Source organism: Osmerus eperlanus, chromosome 8, assembly GCF_963692335.1.
Source record: "Osmerus eperlanus chromosome 8, fOsmEpe2.1, whole genome shotgun sequence".
Lineage (NCBI taxonomy): Eukaryota > Metazoa > Chordata > Actinopteri > Osmeriformes > Osmeridae > Osmerus > Osmerus eperlanus.
The window spans coordinates 13,869,396-13,883,666 of NC_085025.1; the positions used below are offsets into that span (position 1 = coordinate 13,869,396).

At 44.4% G+C, this 14,271-nt stretch overlaps 1 protein-coding gene across 1 annotated transcript in view; it reads right to left on the bottom strand.

Annotated features, from left to right (window-relative positions):
• The window catches only part of LOC134024910 (uncharacterized), a 186,515-nt gene that overhangs the window by 6,374 nt on the left and 165,870 nt on the right, over positions 1–14,271 (bottom strand). Inside the window, 4 exon segments of the mRNA XM_062467658.1 lie at positions 3,467–3,681; positions 4,363–4,418; positions 4,516–4,673; positions 4,862–4,939. Coding sequence (XP_062323642.1) covers positions 3,467–3,681; positions 4,363–4,418; positions 4,516–4,673; positions 4,862–4,939 — 507 coding nt within the window.

The following is a 14,271-nucleotide window of genomic DNA, read 5'->3' on the forward strand; positions in this document are numbered from 1 at the left end:
AGCCCATTCTATCCCATGGTCAGGACATCTAGGGAGACACAAAACCCTTGCCAGAGTTGGTTGCCGGTTTAGTTGGCCCAATATGTACACGGATGTAGCAGAGTTTGTCTGTACATGTTGTTAACATCAGGCAGAGCAGCCCCACGGGCACATCTTCATCCTCTTCCGATCATCGATACACCCTTTGCACGTATTGGGATGGATATAGTCGGCCCATTAGAAAGAAGTAAGGGGGGGTATCAATACATCTTAGTAGTGTGCGACTATGCCACAAGATACCCTGAAGCATTTCCCCTTAGGAACATCAAGGCAAGGCAGGTAGCCAATTGCTTGATACAGCTATTCTCACGGGTGGGGGTGCCGAGAGAGATAGTGACAGATCAGGGCACTAATTTTCTGTCCCTACTTCTGAGACAAGTGTACAGTCTCTTAGGCATTAAAGGCATTAAGACCACGCCATATCACCCCCAAACAGACGGGCTAGTGGAACGGTTTAACCGTACCCTCAAAACCATGCTCCGCCGCTTTGTCTCACAGACGGGAAAGGATTGGGATGAGTGGCTGCCGTACCTCCTGTTTGCATACAGGGAGGTTCCACAGGCCTCGACTGGCTTCTCGCCCTTTGAGCTTCTTTATGGTCGGAAAGTGAGAGGTCCATTGGACCTACTGAAGGAGCTCTGGGAGGGGCCCAAAGACGAGAAGCAGAATGTGGCCCTGTACGTCATCCAGATGAGGAACAGGCTGGAAGAAATGTCCGCTCTGGCGCATCAGAACATGGAGATGGCGCAGAAAAAGCAGAAAACATGGTATGACAGAAAAGCCAGGGAAATAACTTTTGTGCCAGGCCAAAGGGTGCTGCTGTTACTGCCCACTGATGACCGCAAACTCCTTGCCAAGTGGCACGGCCCCTATGAGATCACCAAGAAAGTGGGAGACATCACCTATGAGGTCTCTATGCCAGAGCGGGGTAAGAAGAAACAGACTTTTCACATTAACTTGTTGAAAGAATTCCATTCCAGAGAACAAATGGAGACGCAGTTGTTTGTCGGAGCTGTGATTGAAGTAGAGGAGCAGTTCTTCCCTGTTGGGACCACCTCACAGACCGTAGACCTTTCCCACCTGGAGGAAGGTAAGCAGCACCAGGTGAAGGAGCTGTTAGATCCCAATGTGTTCCAGGAAAAGCCTGGGCGGGCAACGGCAGTGGAGCACGACATCATCCTGCGGCCAGACACATCCCCCCAGCGGAAGAGCTACCGGGTGCCAGAGAGATTGGTGGCTGGCCTGAGGGAAGAGCTGGATGTCATGCTGTCACTGGGAGTTGTGGAGCCCTCCTCTAGTGACTGGTGCAGCCCAGTGGTACTGGTGCCGAAGCGTGACGGCACCATCAGATTCTGCATAGACTTCCGGCATGTCAATGCCCTCAGCAAGGTGGACCCTTACCCGATGCCCCGGATTGACGATCTGGTGGAACGGTTGGGGGAAGCGAAGTAAATCTCCACAATCGACCTTTCCCGGGGCTATTGGCAAGTGCCCCTGAGGGAGCGCGCAAAAGAGGTGACGGCTTTCCGGACCCCTTTCGGCCTGTACCACTTCCGGGTAATGCCGTTTGGCCTGCAGGGGGCGCCAGCAACTTTCCAGAGGCTAATGGATGGTGTTCTGGAGGCCGTCCACAAGTTTGCCGCGGCGTACCTAGATGATGTGGTAATCTACAGCGATAATTGGCAGGATCACATGTATCACCTCACGCAGGTCCTCAAACGCATTCGGGAAGCAGGCTTGACCATCAACCCGAAGAAGTGTTCGCTAGCAAAGAAAGAAGTCAGTTACCTGGGCTACGTGATCGGCAATGGCGTCATCCGGCCACAGGTGGAGAAGGTGGAAGCCATTCGCAGCTGCACACCTCCAACAACAAAGAAGAAGGTGAGATCGTTCCTGGGGTTAATGGGGTGGTATAGAAGGTTTATCCCTAACTTCGCCGAGAGGTCCTCTCCCCTTTCGGATCTCACCAGGGCTGCGTTGCCAACCAGAGTGGTGTGGACGGAGCAGTGCGAATCGGCCTTCCAGGATTTGAAGGGGGCAGTCTGCAGCGACTCAGTCCTGTTGAGCCCGGACTTCAACAGGCCCTTTATCGTCCAGACGGACGCCTCTGGGGTGGGGCTCGGGGCAGTCCTGCTCCAGGAAGTGGACGGGTCCCGGAGGCCGGTTGCATTCATCAGCCGGAGGCTGCTACAGAGAGAAAGGAGGTACTCTGTGGTGGAGCTAGAGTGCCTGGCGATCAAGTGGGCGCTTGACTCTCTGCGGTACTACCTCCTGGGGATATTGTTCCAGCTGGAGACCGACCACAGGGCGCTACAGTGGTTGGAGAAGATGCGGGACACCAACTCCCGTATCACCAGGTGGTACCTGTCTCTCCAGCCATACAGCTTCACAGTGATGTACCGGCCAGGTGCTTCAAACAGGGTTGCAGATTTCCTCTCCCGCATCCCAGAGGATGAGGGGGAGGGGGTGTGAGGATGGTGCCCTACGGGGAGCGGCGTGGCTCTTCCCTGAGACGACAGCCATCGTCTGTAGAGGAGGGGGGATGTGTAACGGTGCGGCTGCCCGTTACCGCTAGCAAGCAACGTACCGTCGCGGGGAAGCCGTTCATGCACCGCATGGCGAACGTGGTGCGGGGCTGGGCAGTGGCACGGGGATATCCTGTGTCCGGACAGAGGAAAGACCCGACGGAAAGTCGGAAGGGTCTTTTTAAGACGTGAGCGCACGGAACGTAAGACTTTGTTGGTGGAAGGACAGGGGTGTTTGTATAAGGTGAGCGCTGGGGAGCTATTTAGCGGGTTAGACATTGTGTTGCGGGATGGTATGTGTATTTACCTGTCGGTAGTATTTTAGGGAATGTATTTATGTTTAGTTAGGTGGAGTAGGTAGTATAGTAAGATTAATTGATTTAGGAGGGGGATAATGGTCAGAATGGTTGAGGCTGCGCGGATAAAAGTGCAGCGCAGAGCAGGTGGAGGCAAGTGGGGACTAAGGGGAACAGCCGACCACACCTCTGGCGAGCAAGTATGGGAAATGCCGAAATGACCTGAGTTAGCGGAAATATTTTGAAAGTGTCTGGTTATTTTGGAAGTTGGGTAGGTAGGGGAAATTAGGGTTCCAGAGTTTTTTTTTTCATTTTATTGAATAAAACCTGCGGGGATTGACTCTAAACCCTTGAATCACTGCCTCCAAGTTTTTGATCACCGCTGCAAAGTTGGCCATCCTACATAGCTCTATCATCTAGATGTCTTCTTTGGATTAAGAATTATTTTGTGGTTTTTGTTAGGATAATTTACACATTAAAAAGTATACAATGATGGTCTGAAAGGGGTAGATCAGTTATTGAAATATTATTGATGTTTAGTCCAGTTGTTATTACTAGATCTAGTGTGTTTCCGTATTACTGAGTTGTGAGAGGTGTGGAACTCACCAGAGAGAATCTCACAGTGTGGGAGGTGTAGCTGACAGACAGAACCCTGAGGACAGCTGATGTTGAACAGGGGTCCTGCAGGGGTCTGGCCTGTGGAGTGCAGCAGACCTTCGTCCCATTGGACAGTTCTGTATAGCACCTCACCCTCTCCCTCCATCTGAAAGGCCAGACCTGTCAACTTGCACTGGAACACACCTGCATGGGGGCACTGGAGCCTGGGGAGACACAGGACAACAGTGGTAATTAGCTTCATGGAGAAGATTTAGGCCGAATCCCAATACTACCCCTTACCCCTACCCCTTACCCCTAGCACTTGGCCCTCGAAACTGAGGGGTAAGGGCTACATATCCTTAAGAAATGGGACGCCACTTGGTTACGGGTACGTCATCTAGCACGTATCGATATCTCCAAAGCAAGTAGTGTTATGCACTGATATCAAATGAAATTATCTGCTAATGGAGTTTACTTAAAACTGTAGACATGCTAGTGAGAGAAATGCGGGACTGTTGTGCAAATCAGCACTGTAACATTAGCGTAGCAAACTAGCGATTTTTAGAAATTTTTCAATTAGGAAAATGATTGCAAAATGTACAGGACTGTGTATAGCACAAAACAAGGCTGTCATATTTTTTTATCAATTATATGATAAAAAATTGATTCGGTCGCACAATATTGACATAGCCCTAGGTTTCAAGTAAGCTTTTGCTTTCACTTGGTTTTAAGGGGCGTATACCCCTTCGTCTTAGCCCTACCCCTAGCTCAAAAGGAGTATTGGGACACCACTAGCTCTCACGTGAACGCGCAAAAGTAAGGGCTAGGGGTAAGGGGTAGGGGTAATGGGTAGTATTGGGATTGGCCCTTAGAATACCTCTGATACCATAGAACTGAACCGTCACCTGTATGAAGTCTCTGAAGGTTGTGAGGTGAATACAGGAATCACAGAAGTCAGGATCTGGAAAGAGAAGAGACATTCAAATAATCAAAATGTATTATGTAACCTTTTCACATACCTGATGCTTTAGAACAACAATTGTACCGGAGCAGATAACCTGGTAGTTTCCTTGTGGTTCCCTGCAGTGTGCAGGTTCAGGGTTTAATCTGGTGTGTGGAGATCTCTGGGGTTTAATCCCTGAGCTGTGGTCAGGAGGTCTGGACATAGGGGTGTCCCTATGTTTAGCATTCCTCAACAGGATTTTAAATGTACTCCCTGTAAAGAAACACAGCAGGTTAGACCAGCTACTGGGCTGGTTAGATTCCTACTCAGGGACCACATCTATGGAACATTAAACTGACTGAAGGACAGACAGGCAAACCTAAAAACAGACAGACACAGGCAGGTAAGCAGGTAAAGTATCTAGACAGACAGGCAGAGAAACAGACAGACAGGCATCTTACTCTCAGGTCTCTGCAGTGATCCAGCCTCAGATATCCAACCAGAATCACAGTCTGTCTCAGCTCTGCTGTCTCCACTCACTGCACAACAACATACAAATAATCAAACAAGGTCAAGTATGATGAAGTGTAACATCCTCAGAGTCAAGGCCTTCCCAGAGTCCTCAGCACCAGGGACAGCAACACCAGGCTCCACATAGACAGGTTGTGGGTAGTGATGCACCGATCCCACTTTTTCAGTCCCGATACGATATTGATGCCTGGGCTTTGTGTATCTGTCGATACCCGATATCAATCCGATACTGTTGTTAAATTAATAATAAACTGTATACATCCCAGCTTATACCTTTCTTCCACCATGTGGAAGAGACTAAAGGCACCAGACTTTCCTAACTAAACATTACTTTCCTAACTAAGACAAAATAACAGATGTAATGTACCGAATTCTTATTTATTTGTTATTTAAAAAACAATTGTGCATTCAAAATTCGAAAATAGAATGTAATCACACGTATTAAAATAAATAAAATGTAGCAGTAGAAACAAAATAGTGTATTGGTCAAACATACAACAGTAATCAAACAGTTACCAAACATTGTAAACATGTAAAAAAATAAAATTAATTGAATTCTTATTTGTTGTCGCTGGTGTGTGAACCATGGAAGTTTTTAGCTTGAAGCATTGCACCGTGCGGTGTACAGCTTGTGTCCAACCAGTGGACAGTTAAACTTAAAAGCAACATGGAGCAAGCCGAAGAGTCAGCTGTGTGGAGATATTTCACGCTTGCCACGCCAACTGAATACCACCAATGTAATTAAGCACATCCAAAAGCACAATGCTAGGAGCACGCAGAATTCCTGCAGCTCAACAACTCTACTATTCACCTTATTCCGGAAGTCACGATGGGCGCGGCCATCCACGTAATCTCATTTCCGGTTTAGTTACTTCCTGGTTTATAACGGTACCAGAGAATGTCTAATATTAAACAGGCTCTGAAGGTACTAATTTAAGGCTAATAGAGATGGCCAGCGTCAACTGTGCAGTTCGTGGCTGCCATAACAGCTGGAGAAAACATAATCTGACCCTGTCTTATCATTGTTTTGAGCATGGAAAGAAGAGGTCCGAGTGTTGTGGGCCGACATTTACTTTGCACCGACCTCCAACCAAAGTTGAGGATCTGCGTCCCTGGCTGAAGGCGCTGAATTAAAAAAACCCACTGAAGTTTCCTTTTGTCTGCTCGTATCACTTGCAACATAAAGTGTGTAATAAGAGATAAACTAGCTATATTTTAGTATGTTTTAGTGTTCTCAATTTATGATATTAGATTCAAGATTATAACCAAATGTATGGGCATGGCTGTGAGCAAAACAACTGCTGCAGTGCATCTAAATGTAATGTAAAGCTTTTGAAACAACGCAGCAATCAAATTATTTAATAGATGCGTCTTTCTAATTGCCATTAGACAGGAGAGAAGATTACTAGTGCACACCCTATATCATGTAAGTTTTAACACGTTGCATAAAGCTTGTACCAAAGACCCTCGATGAAAAAGTTGTTACTATTTATTATTACAGCACAATTTGTGTAATTTGTCACTCATACATTTGCAGTTGATGACTAATAGCAGAGACTTGATATAAAAACTAGAGCCTCAAGTAGATAAACAAGAAGCTAACGTTCTACTGCTAACAATGTTAGCTGGTCGGTTTTGTGGGGGAATCTCAAATACATGTACTAAAATTAATCACACGACTGAATTCTAGAGGACCTAAGCTTTCAAACAAGGTAGCAAATGCATATGCCCTTCAGTGAAATTGTTAGAACAACTTATGTTTGTGGCTAATGTAACGCCTTCTTATCGCAGCAGAGCGTAGGGCAGCGATCTGACCGGCAAACAAATTATATAAACACTTAGAAGTCGTTTACAAGCCATCCAGTGAAAGGGTGTATTGTTGACTTGTAGCACACGAACATTAGCCTGGGTGCCAGACGAACTTAGCCCCGCCCACAAAAAAATTTGGTCGGGAAGTTGGGTCTGGGGTCGCTCAGTTGGGGAAAAACTATGTCCGAACAAGAGCTGTTCGAACCAATCAAATTGTCAGGACGGGCTTTATACGATGATGGACAGATGATCAACAGTAACGTAATCAACCACGTCACCAAAGAGCACTTGGGTTGAATTCGTTTTCAACAAAGAACATACTACGTTGCTCTGATTGGTTGTAGGTCTATCCAATTGAGCGAAGAGGCATTTTTTTCCGGGTTCGGTTGAAACACGCCCCATACCAGAGCCCGTTTAAGGAGAGCCTGGCCACTCCCTATTAAGCCCCATTGTACCCAATTTTGTTGCAGTTCCACCAGAGTTCCACTGGGAGTGATCGTGGTCGAGTGCAGAATGAATGGGAGTCTATGGGGCTATATGGCTAAATTTGTCTCTTTCACCTGATTGTCGTTGAGAAATATCAGATTTTATTGTAGTTTTTATATGTTCAACATGGATTATAGGTCGAAAATTGAATGAACGAGCACTTATATCCTTTCTATTTTTTACAGGGTAAGTCGTTGTTGCCCATAACACGCTAGCATTCTGCTAACGAATGCTGATTGGTTAGTGAAGGACTGACTACGACCAGAGATCCCGCTTGATGGCATCCGAAGCGGAATCAGAATGTCAGAGCATTAGCAACATTAGCAAACCAAAACTTTTTCTAGTATGTGTTTTGGTGTGAAGAGTGACGGGCAAATCGACCAATCACGCTTTGATTTCAAGTGGGCGGGAAAAAAACAAAAGATCGTAGGCCTTCATGAAGTCCGAATCTCTGCAGTGGTGAGAGCGGTTGAGAGAGTTAAATGGCAGAAGACGAGAGTGATGTTGTGGCTAGCTTGATAGCATCGCCTTTTTCAAGGCGGCCTTTAACAGAAAAACTTGAAATAATAAAAAACGGAAGACCAACTCCAGAACTGGAATTAAAAGAAAAGGTTAAGAAAGTGGAAAGGCATTTCAAGACCGACAATTATCAGAGATATCCATGGATGACTGGCTGTAAGAAAACAAACAAGCTGTACTGCTGGAGTTGTTTACTTTTTACAACTGTCAAAGTCATCCACCTGGGTCAGCGGCAGATTTGTCAGCCTTACAAATCTGACAAAGTCAGCCCACCGACATCAAGATTCTGCGGCACACCTGCAAGCTACGGTCAGTTTGAAAACTTTTGGGGACACAAGAGTTGATCTTCAGCTCGATGAGCAGCGCCGTAATCATACTACGGCCCACAACAACAAGGTCAGGCAGAACAGAGAGATCCTGAAACGTCTCATCGATGTCGTCACATTTCTTGGAAAGCAAGAGCTGGCATTTCGAGGACATGATGAGAGTAAAGATTCCGAAAACAAGGGGAACTACTTGGAGTTTCTGGAGTTTTTGGCGGGGTATGACAGCCCTCTGCGCTGTCATCTGGATTCTGCCACTGTTTTCATCGGCACCTCCAGCAAAATTCAGAATGACCTGATTCAATCGGTGGCAGATGTAATGACCGAAGCAATGAGGGAGGAGGTGAGGAACACACCTTTTGTCTCCATTATGGTAGACGAGACAACTGATGTAAGTAACACCGCTCAGATGTCATATGTCCTGCGTTACACCACTGACGGTGGTGTGAAGGAGCGCTTTTTCTAGTTTGGTGATGTCAGTGGTGATAAGCGCGCAGAAGCCATAGCTGGTCAAGTTTTGGAGTTTCTGGCGGACTGTGCCTGCACCAATAAGGTAATTGCCCAGTGTTACGATGGTACTGCAGTCATGGCTTCTGGACTGAATGGGGTCCAAGCTAAAATAAAGCAAAAAATACCACAAGCTCTCTTCGTTCCCTGTTATGAGCACTCTCTGAACCTCGTCATGTCTCAAAGTGCTGCTAAAATCAAAGAGTGCAAAAAAATTCTCCCACCTAAGTGGCCTCGCAGCCTTTCTCTCAAAGTCAGCCAAACGCACAAAACTCCTGGATGAAATATGCCAGCGAAGACTGCCCAAAGTGACTCCAACACGGTGGAACTTTTCATCACGTTTGGTTTGCATTGTGTATGAGCGGAGAGAAGAACTATTGGAGCTATTTGAATTCATTGTTGACAACCACAATGATTTTGATGATGATGCTGTACACAGCGCTGATGGATACATTGCACTGCTGACGAGCTTCGAGTTCTACTTTCTCCTCGCCACATTCAACTCCGTGTTCGCATACTCCGACGTGCTCTTTGGGATCTTGCAGAATAAGGAGTATGACATGCAGTTCTGTTTGTCCACCATCGAGGACTTTTGCAGCACCACAGAGAGAGAAAAGGCCAAATTTGACTCCATCTATGAGGACATTGTACTCGAAGTCGGGGTTCCCAGCGGGCGCAGGGCACGGAGAGTTGGAGATGTGCGCGCAGCGTACCAGCAGCTACACTGTGAAATCCTGGACAACATTCTCACTCAGCTGAGGAACAGGTTCAAGGATCGTGAAAAACTCATGTTCCTTGCCCTTCTGGACCCCAAAAAGTTTTCCTCATACAGAGAAAACGTCCCCAACTCTGAGTTTAAGAGCCTCGCCGAAAACTACGGGCTGCATTTTGACCTCTCCAGGTTCAAAACTGAACTGACGGTCATGTACAACATGACAAACTTTGAGGCAAGGAGCCCATCAGACCTGCTGCGCTTTCTGACTCTCAAAGAGCTGACTGAGAGCATGCCGCAACTGTATCACCTCACCTGCCTGGTGCTGACCATCCCCGTGTCCACCTCCTCCGTGGAGCGGTCTTTCTCGGCTCTGAAGCGCATCAAGACGCACGTCAGGAACAGTACTGGACAGGATCGCCTGGGAGCTTTGGCACTCATGTCCATAGAGAAAGGACTTCTTTTGGAGCTCAAATCAAAGGACAAACTTTATGACGCCGCCATCGTCCACTTCACAAAGAAAGACCGACGAATGGACTTTGTTTTCGTGTAAAATAGGTGTGTTATAAATCACCTTTATTATTTCAAGGGATTAAGATTACTGGCTAAGTGGACATTCAGGAATTTGTATTCATTGCGGAGGTTGTCCCAGCGCAAATTGCCTTTAATTCAATATGTAATCAGTAAATCAATCAATATATCAAACGTATCAGAAGTGTGTGGTTGGATTTTTGTTTTTAGAGGGTTTTTATTCCCCCCATGCTCACTTGTCTGTCCCTTTCCCTGTGGAGAATTAAGGAGGTAGGACCTATAAATTAAAAGTGTGACTTTAATTTATTGCGCCATGCGTAATAGCGCAAGGAGAGGCATTTGCGCTTCATTGTAACTTTAAAACATAGTCTTTGTATTACCAGCTTTGTGTAACTTTTGGCGTATTGTGATTTTAAAATTGTATTGTAGATTGATGATGCTCATGAATTTATTTGTCAATGTCTGAATGATTTGTAATGCGCCGTGATTTCATAGCGCTGACCATGGTGATGAAATGAGCCTCGGTGTCTGTGTCAGCAGCGTCATGGGGTGACATTCTGGGTGACCTAATTTTATATTTCCAGATTTTGGCTTTAGAGTATGTTTATTTAATTTCAACTAGGTAGCCTAAATGGTCTCCAGTTTTCTGAAGTTAATGTTGAGAATGTTTCTTTTTGCGGAGAATGTTATTGACGTTATGGTCTATTTGTTTACATCCTTGTCATCGTTAATTAAAGGATTGCACTTGTTTAACCCTTTCAATTAATCGTATTGTTGCTTTTTTCCGCTATGATTTTTTTCTCAGCGGTGATGGCCGAGGTGAAGGCCCAGCTATAGTACTCACGGTTCGTCACTGTGTTAGGTTAGTTGCCTCTTTTCGTTTCCACTGTTTTTAAACAAAGTCGACATACCGGCTTGTTCACGTTAATTGGCTCTCATCTCATTCGGCTTAAAGACAAAATGTTCCCACACCGGAGCTGAAGATTGCGGCTTTGAAACCAAGTCCATTTTTACTTGTTCTTCCCAACTAGCTGTAGATGTCACGAAACGGAACACTTTATAACACAGTGGGTTCACGCCTTCTCTTCACCTGTCGGTGTCCGCTCTGTGTGTGTGTGTGGAGACGCTAGTCCCGCCTACGCTTTCGACACAGAAAGCTGACAAGATGACTGAGGCAACGGGATCGACTAAAATGTTGGTGACATTCGTTTTTATGTAAAAATGTATATAATCATTTTTTTTATAATAAAAATTATCAGTTGCAATATATCGCGTCACCAAAAATTAGTGCTTTGCCTTCGGCAAGGGCACAACCTTTGTTCTCTCACATATATATTATTGTGAGAATGCTGTTATTATTGTGAGAATGCTGTTAAGCATTCTCACTATTGCTTTTCAACTTCTCAGTTCTTCCGCCGTTTTTTGGCCTTTAACTCGTTCTGCATACTTTAACCGATTCCTACAACTTTTGTATCAAAACGTTCAGCTCCTTCAGGAGATGATGGCTATGACTTTTGGTATTTCTCACTTTTATACTTTTTAAGACATTAAGGTTTTTGTGCAAATTATTCTCCCATTAAAAGTAATGGTAAATCCTTTCAAATCATTAAAAAGCTTCCTCCTCTTTCAAACGTAACTACTTCAGCTTACTTTCAGCTAGAGACACCATTCAACCTTTAAAATGTTCACAAGACATTCAGCTATTCCCAAATGATTCAGCTTTTTCAAATGTTCAGCCAATTTTGAATTATGACAGTTTGAAATACATTAAAATGATTGCTCCTTCTTGATTTTTATGAATGAGCAGCAAGCAGAGTGGCTTGCTGCTCTTTTTCTGATATTCAAATAATTTGTCAAACAAATTCCTCTAACGTTCATATAGTTTAACTTACAGAAACAAGTTATACCTTAAAATGTAGGAAACATTGTCCTCTTTCAGCCAATGTAACTACTAAAGAGCTCACATTTACAGATTTTCAGCTATGAGCCTTGAAGCGAGAGCAGCCTTTCAAATTCTCTCACTAACTTCAATGGAGAGGTGAGTAAAATCAGTCAGAGAAAGCAAGAAGGAACAAGATTTTGAAACTGCCGATAGAGTCGTATTTCTGACCGCACAGACATATAAAGGACATCTCTGGTTTCGGCAGAGTCTTGGGTCTCGGAAAATATCCTTATATTTTGGATTGGACGTATAGTTTTGCGTCTAGGTCAACTTGTTTGAGGTGTGGATGCTAGGTAAATGTTCGTTTTTCTCTCTGCCTAGCTCGTTAGCTATCACAGCTGCGCCATCACCGTGGCAACCAAACAAACAAGCACCAGGAAAGCAAAAGGAACACGTTTTTGAAACTGCAGGTAGAGTCGTATTTCTGACTGCACAGATATATAAAGAATATCTCTGGTTTCGGCAGAGTCTTGGGTCTCGGAAAATATCCTTATATTTTGGATTGGACGTACAGTTTTGCGTCTAGGTTATCTTGTTTGAGGTGTGGATTCTAGCTACATTTCTCTTATTCTCTGCCCTCAGCGCATTAGCAATCATAGCTGCACCATCACCGTAACGACAGACACGCACCACTCAGTCTCTCACACAGGTGATTGGTACGTTTACTTGACCATGAGAAACACGATTACTAGCAATTGTCGGTTTATGCCAATAATACGATTACTCCGTTTACATGTGTAATTAGTTATGCGATTACTCAATAAACACGTCTACATGATTCTTTTTTATTAATCGTTGTATGCTCCACGGACAAAACTTGCACCATCATCCTTCTGCAACAAAGTGTCGCCGTGTCTTCCTGTATCGGCTCTACTGCTGTATGTTTCATTCCATCAACACATTGAATCCTACTAAGAAAGCCGAGTAAAAGCACTCAATGGTAGGCTACATCTGCTACTGCTATTACTATCCCAACTATAATTTCAGCTGTTAAAACTATAATATTCTTGTTCCGACTAGCTAGCCTACTTCTTCTTCTGTTTAACAGTTCAGCTTTCAGCTTCTCCCGCATTGTAGGCTATTTTAGCTCTTAGCTTTGTTAAGATGATGCAGATGATGCAGTTCAGCTTCCACACTGCCTCTTTTGTGTCACTCACACATTTTTGAAATTCATTTCAGCTTGCGGGTATTTTCTCATTTCTCACTTTTATACTTTTTAAAATATTAAGGTTTTTGTGCAAATTATTCTCCCTTTAAAAGTAATGGTAAATCCTTTCAAATCATTGTTGGAATGCTGCTCCAGCCCCTTTCAAAAATACCTTTCGGTTGCTTTGAAGCTTCAGCTTATAACTTTCTACTAAATTTTCACTATTTTCAGCTTTTTTAGCATGGTCAGCTATCCCCATTCAGGTTTTCAGCATTCTCACTGCTGTTTCGCAGGAACAGCCTTTTCTAGTTCTTTTTGCCCCCCTAAAACTCAGTCAATATTTGGCCTACATAGACAACCTAGGTGTCAAAAGTTTCGTCTTGGTACCGATTGAGTTGCTTGTATTGGGATTTACGTTCCGTTGCATGGTTTAGGCTTAGGTTAAGTTTTTGTGGCGAAAAGTGAAGCTAACGGTGGCTAATTTGCTAGCCACAGTCACTGACGTTACTAACGTCACTACGTCACTAACGTCACGAAAACTCGCGTGACTACCTCTAGCAGAACATTAGTTTAGAAGCTCGTTAACTTCTGGGAGATAGCTAAGCTAACTACTTTACTGCAAGGCAGCTGCAGAAACGCCACAAGCAAAGAGGCCAGGGTGATAACTATTTACTAATTTTACTTTGTGATATGACACACAATTGTGATGTGTAATGTACAATATAAGCTGATATTATTAAGGAAGTACATCTACTTTCGGAAACAGTAGTTTACTATTTCACTGAAGTATTAGCATCATGACATTAGCCTCTGTTGCCCGGGCAACACATAACAGTGGTCTATGATGCATCTGTTTTCAATCGTTAAAATAAACATTCCTCACAAATACGTTTTCGTTGTAGGATTTATTATGACATTAGATTACAAGTAAACGATTTGTGGGTGAAATTATCATTACCTGTCGTTTCAAACCAGTGTAGCTCACTGCAACGCTGTAGCCTACGCGAGACACTACAAAAACATCTACACAGCTGTTTAGAAAGTCAAACGGCAACAGAACATGTTCGGCACTCCCCTTACTTAACCCTTGTGTTATCTTCGGGTCATTCTGACCCATCAGTCATTGTGACCCACTGTCGTATTGCGACAAATTTACCTCATACAAAAACAAAGTGAAGCATTTTCTTTTAACTGTCTGGCTGTCTCAGACCCCCCACATTGCAATGGTTAAAAGAAAATTATTTTTATTTGTTTTTGTATTGGGTGAAATTGGGTAAACACAACGATGGTTCGTTGTGAACCTTTGGGTCATGTGACCCGAAGGCAGCACGAGGGTTAAATCAAAAGTCTATCTAACTACTAAC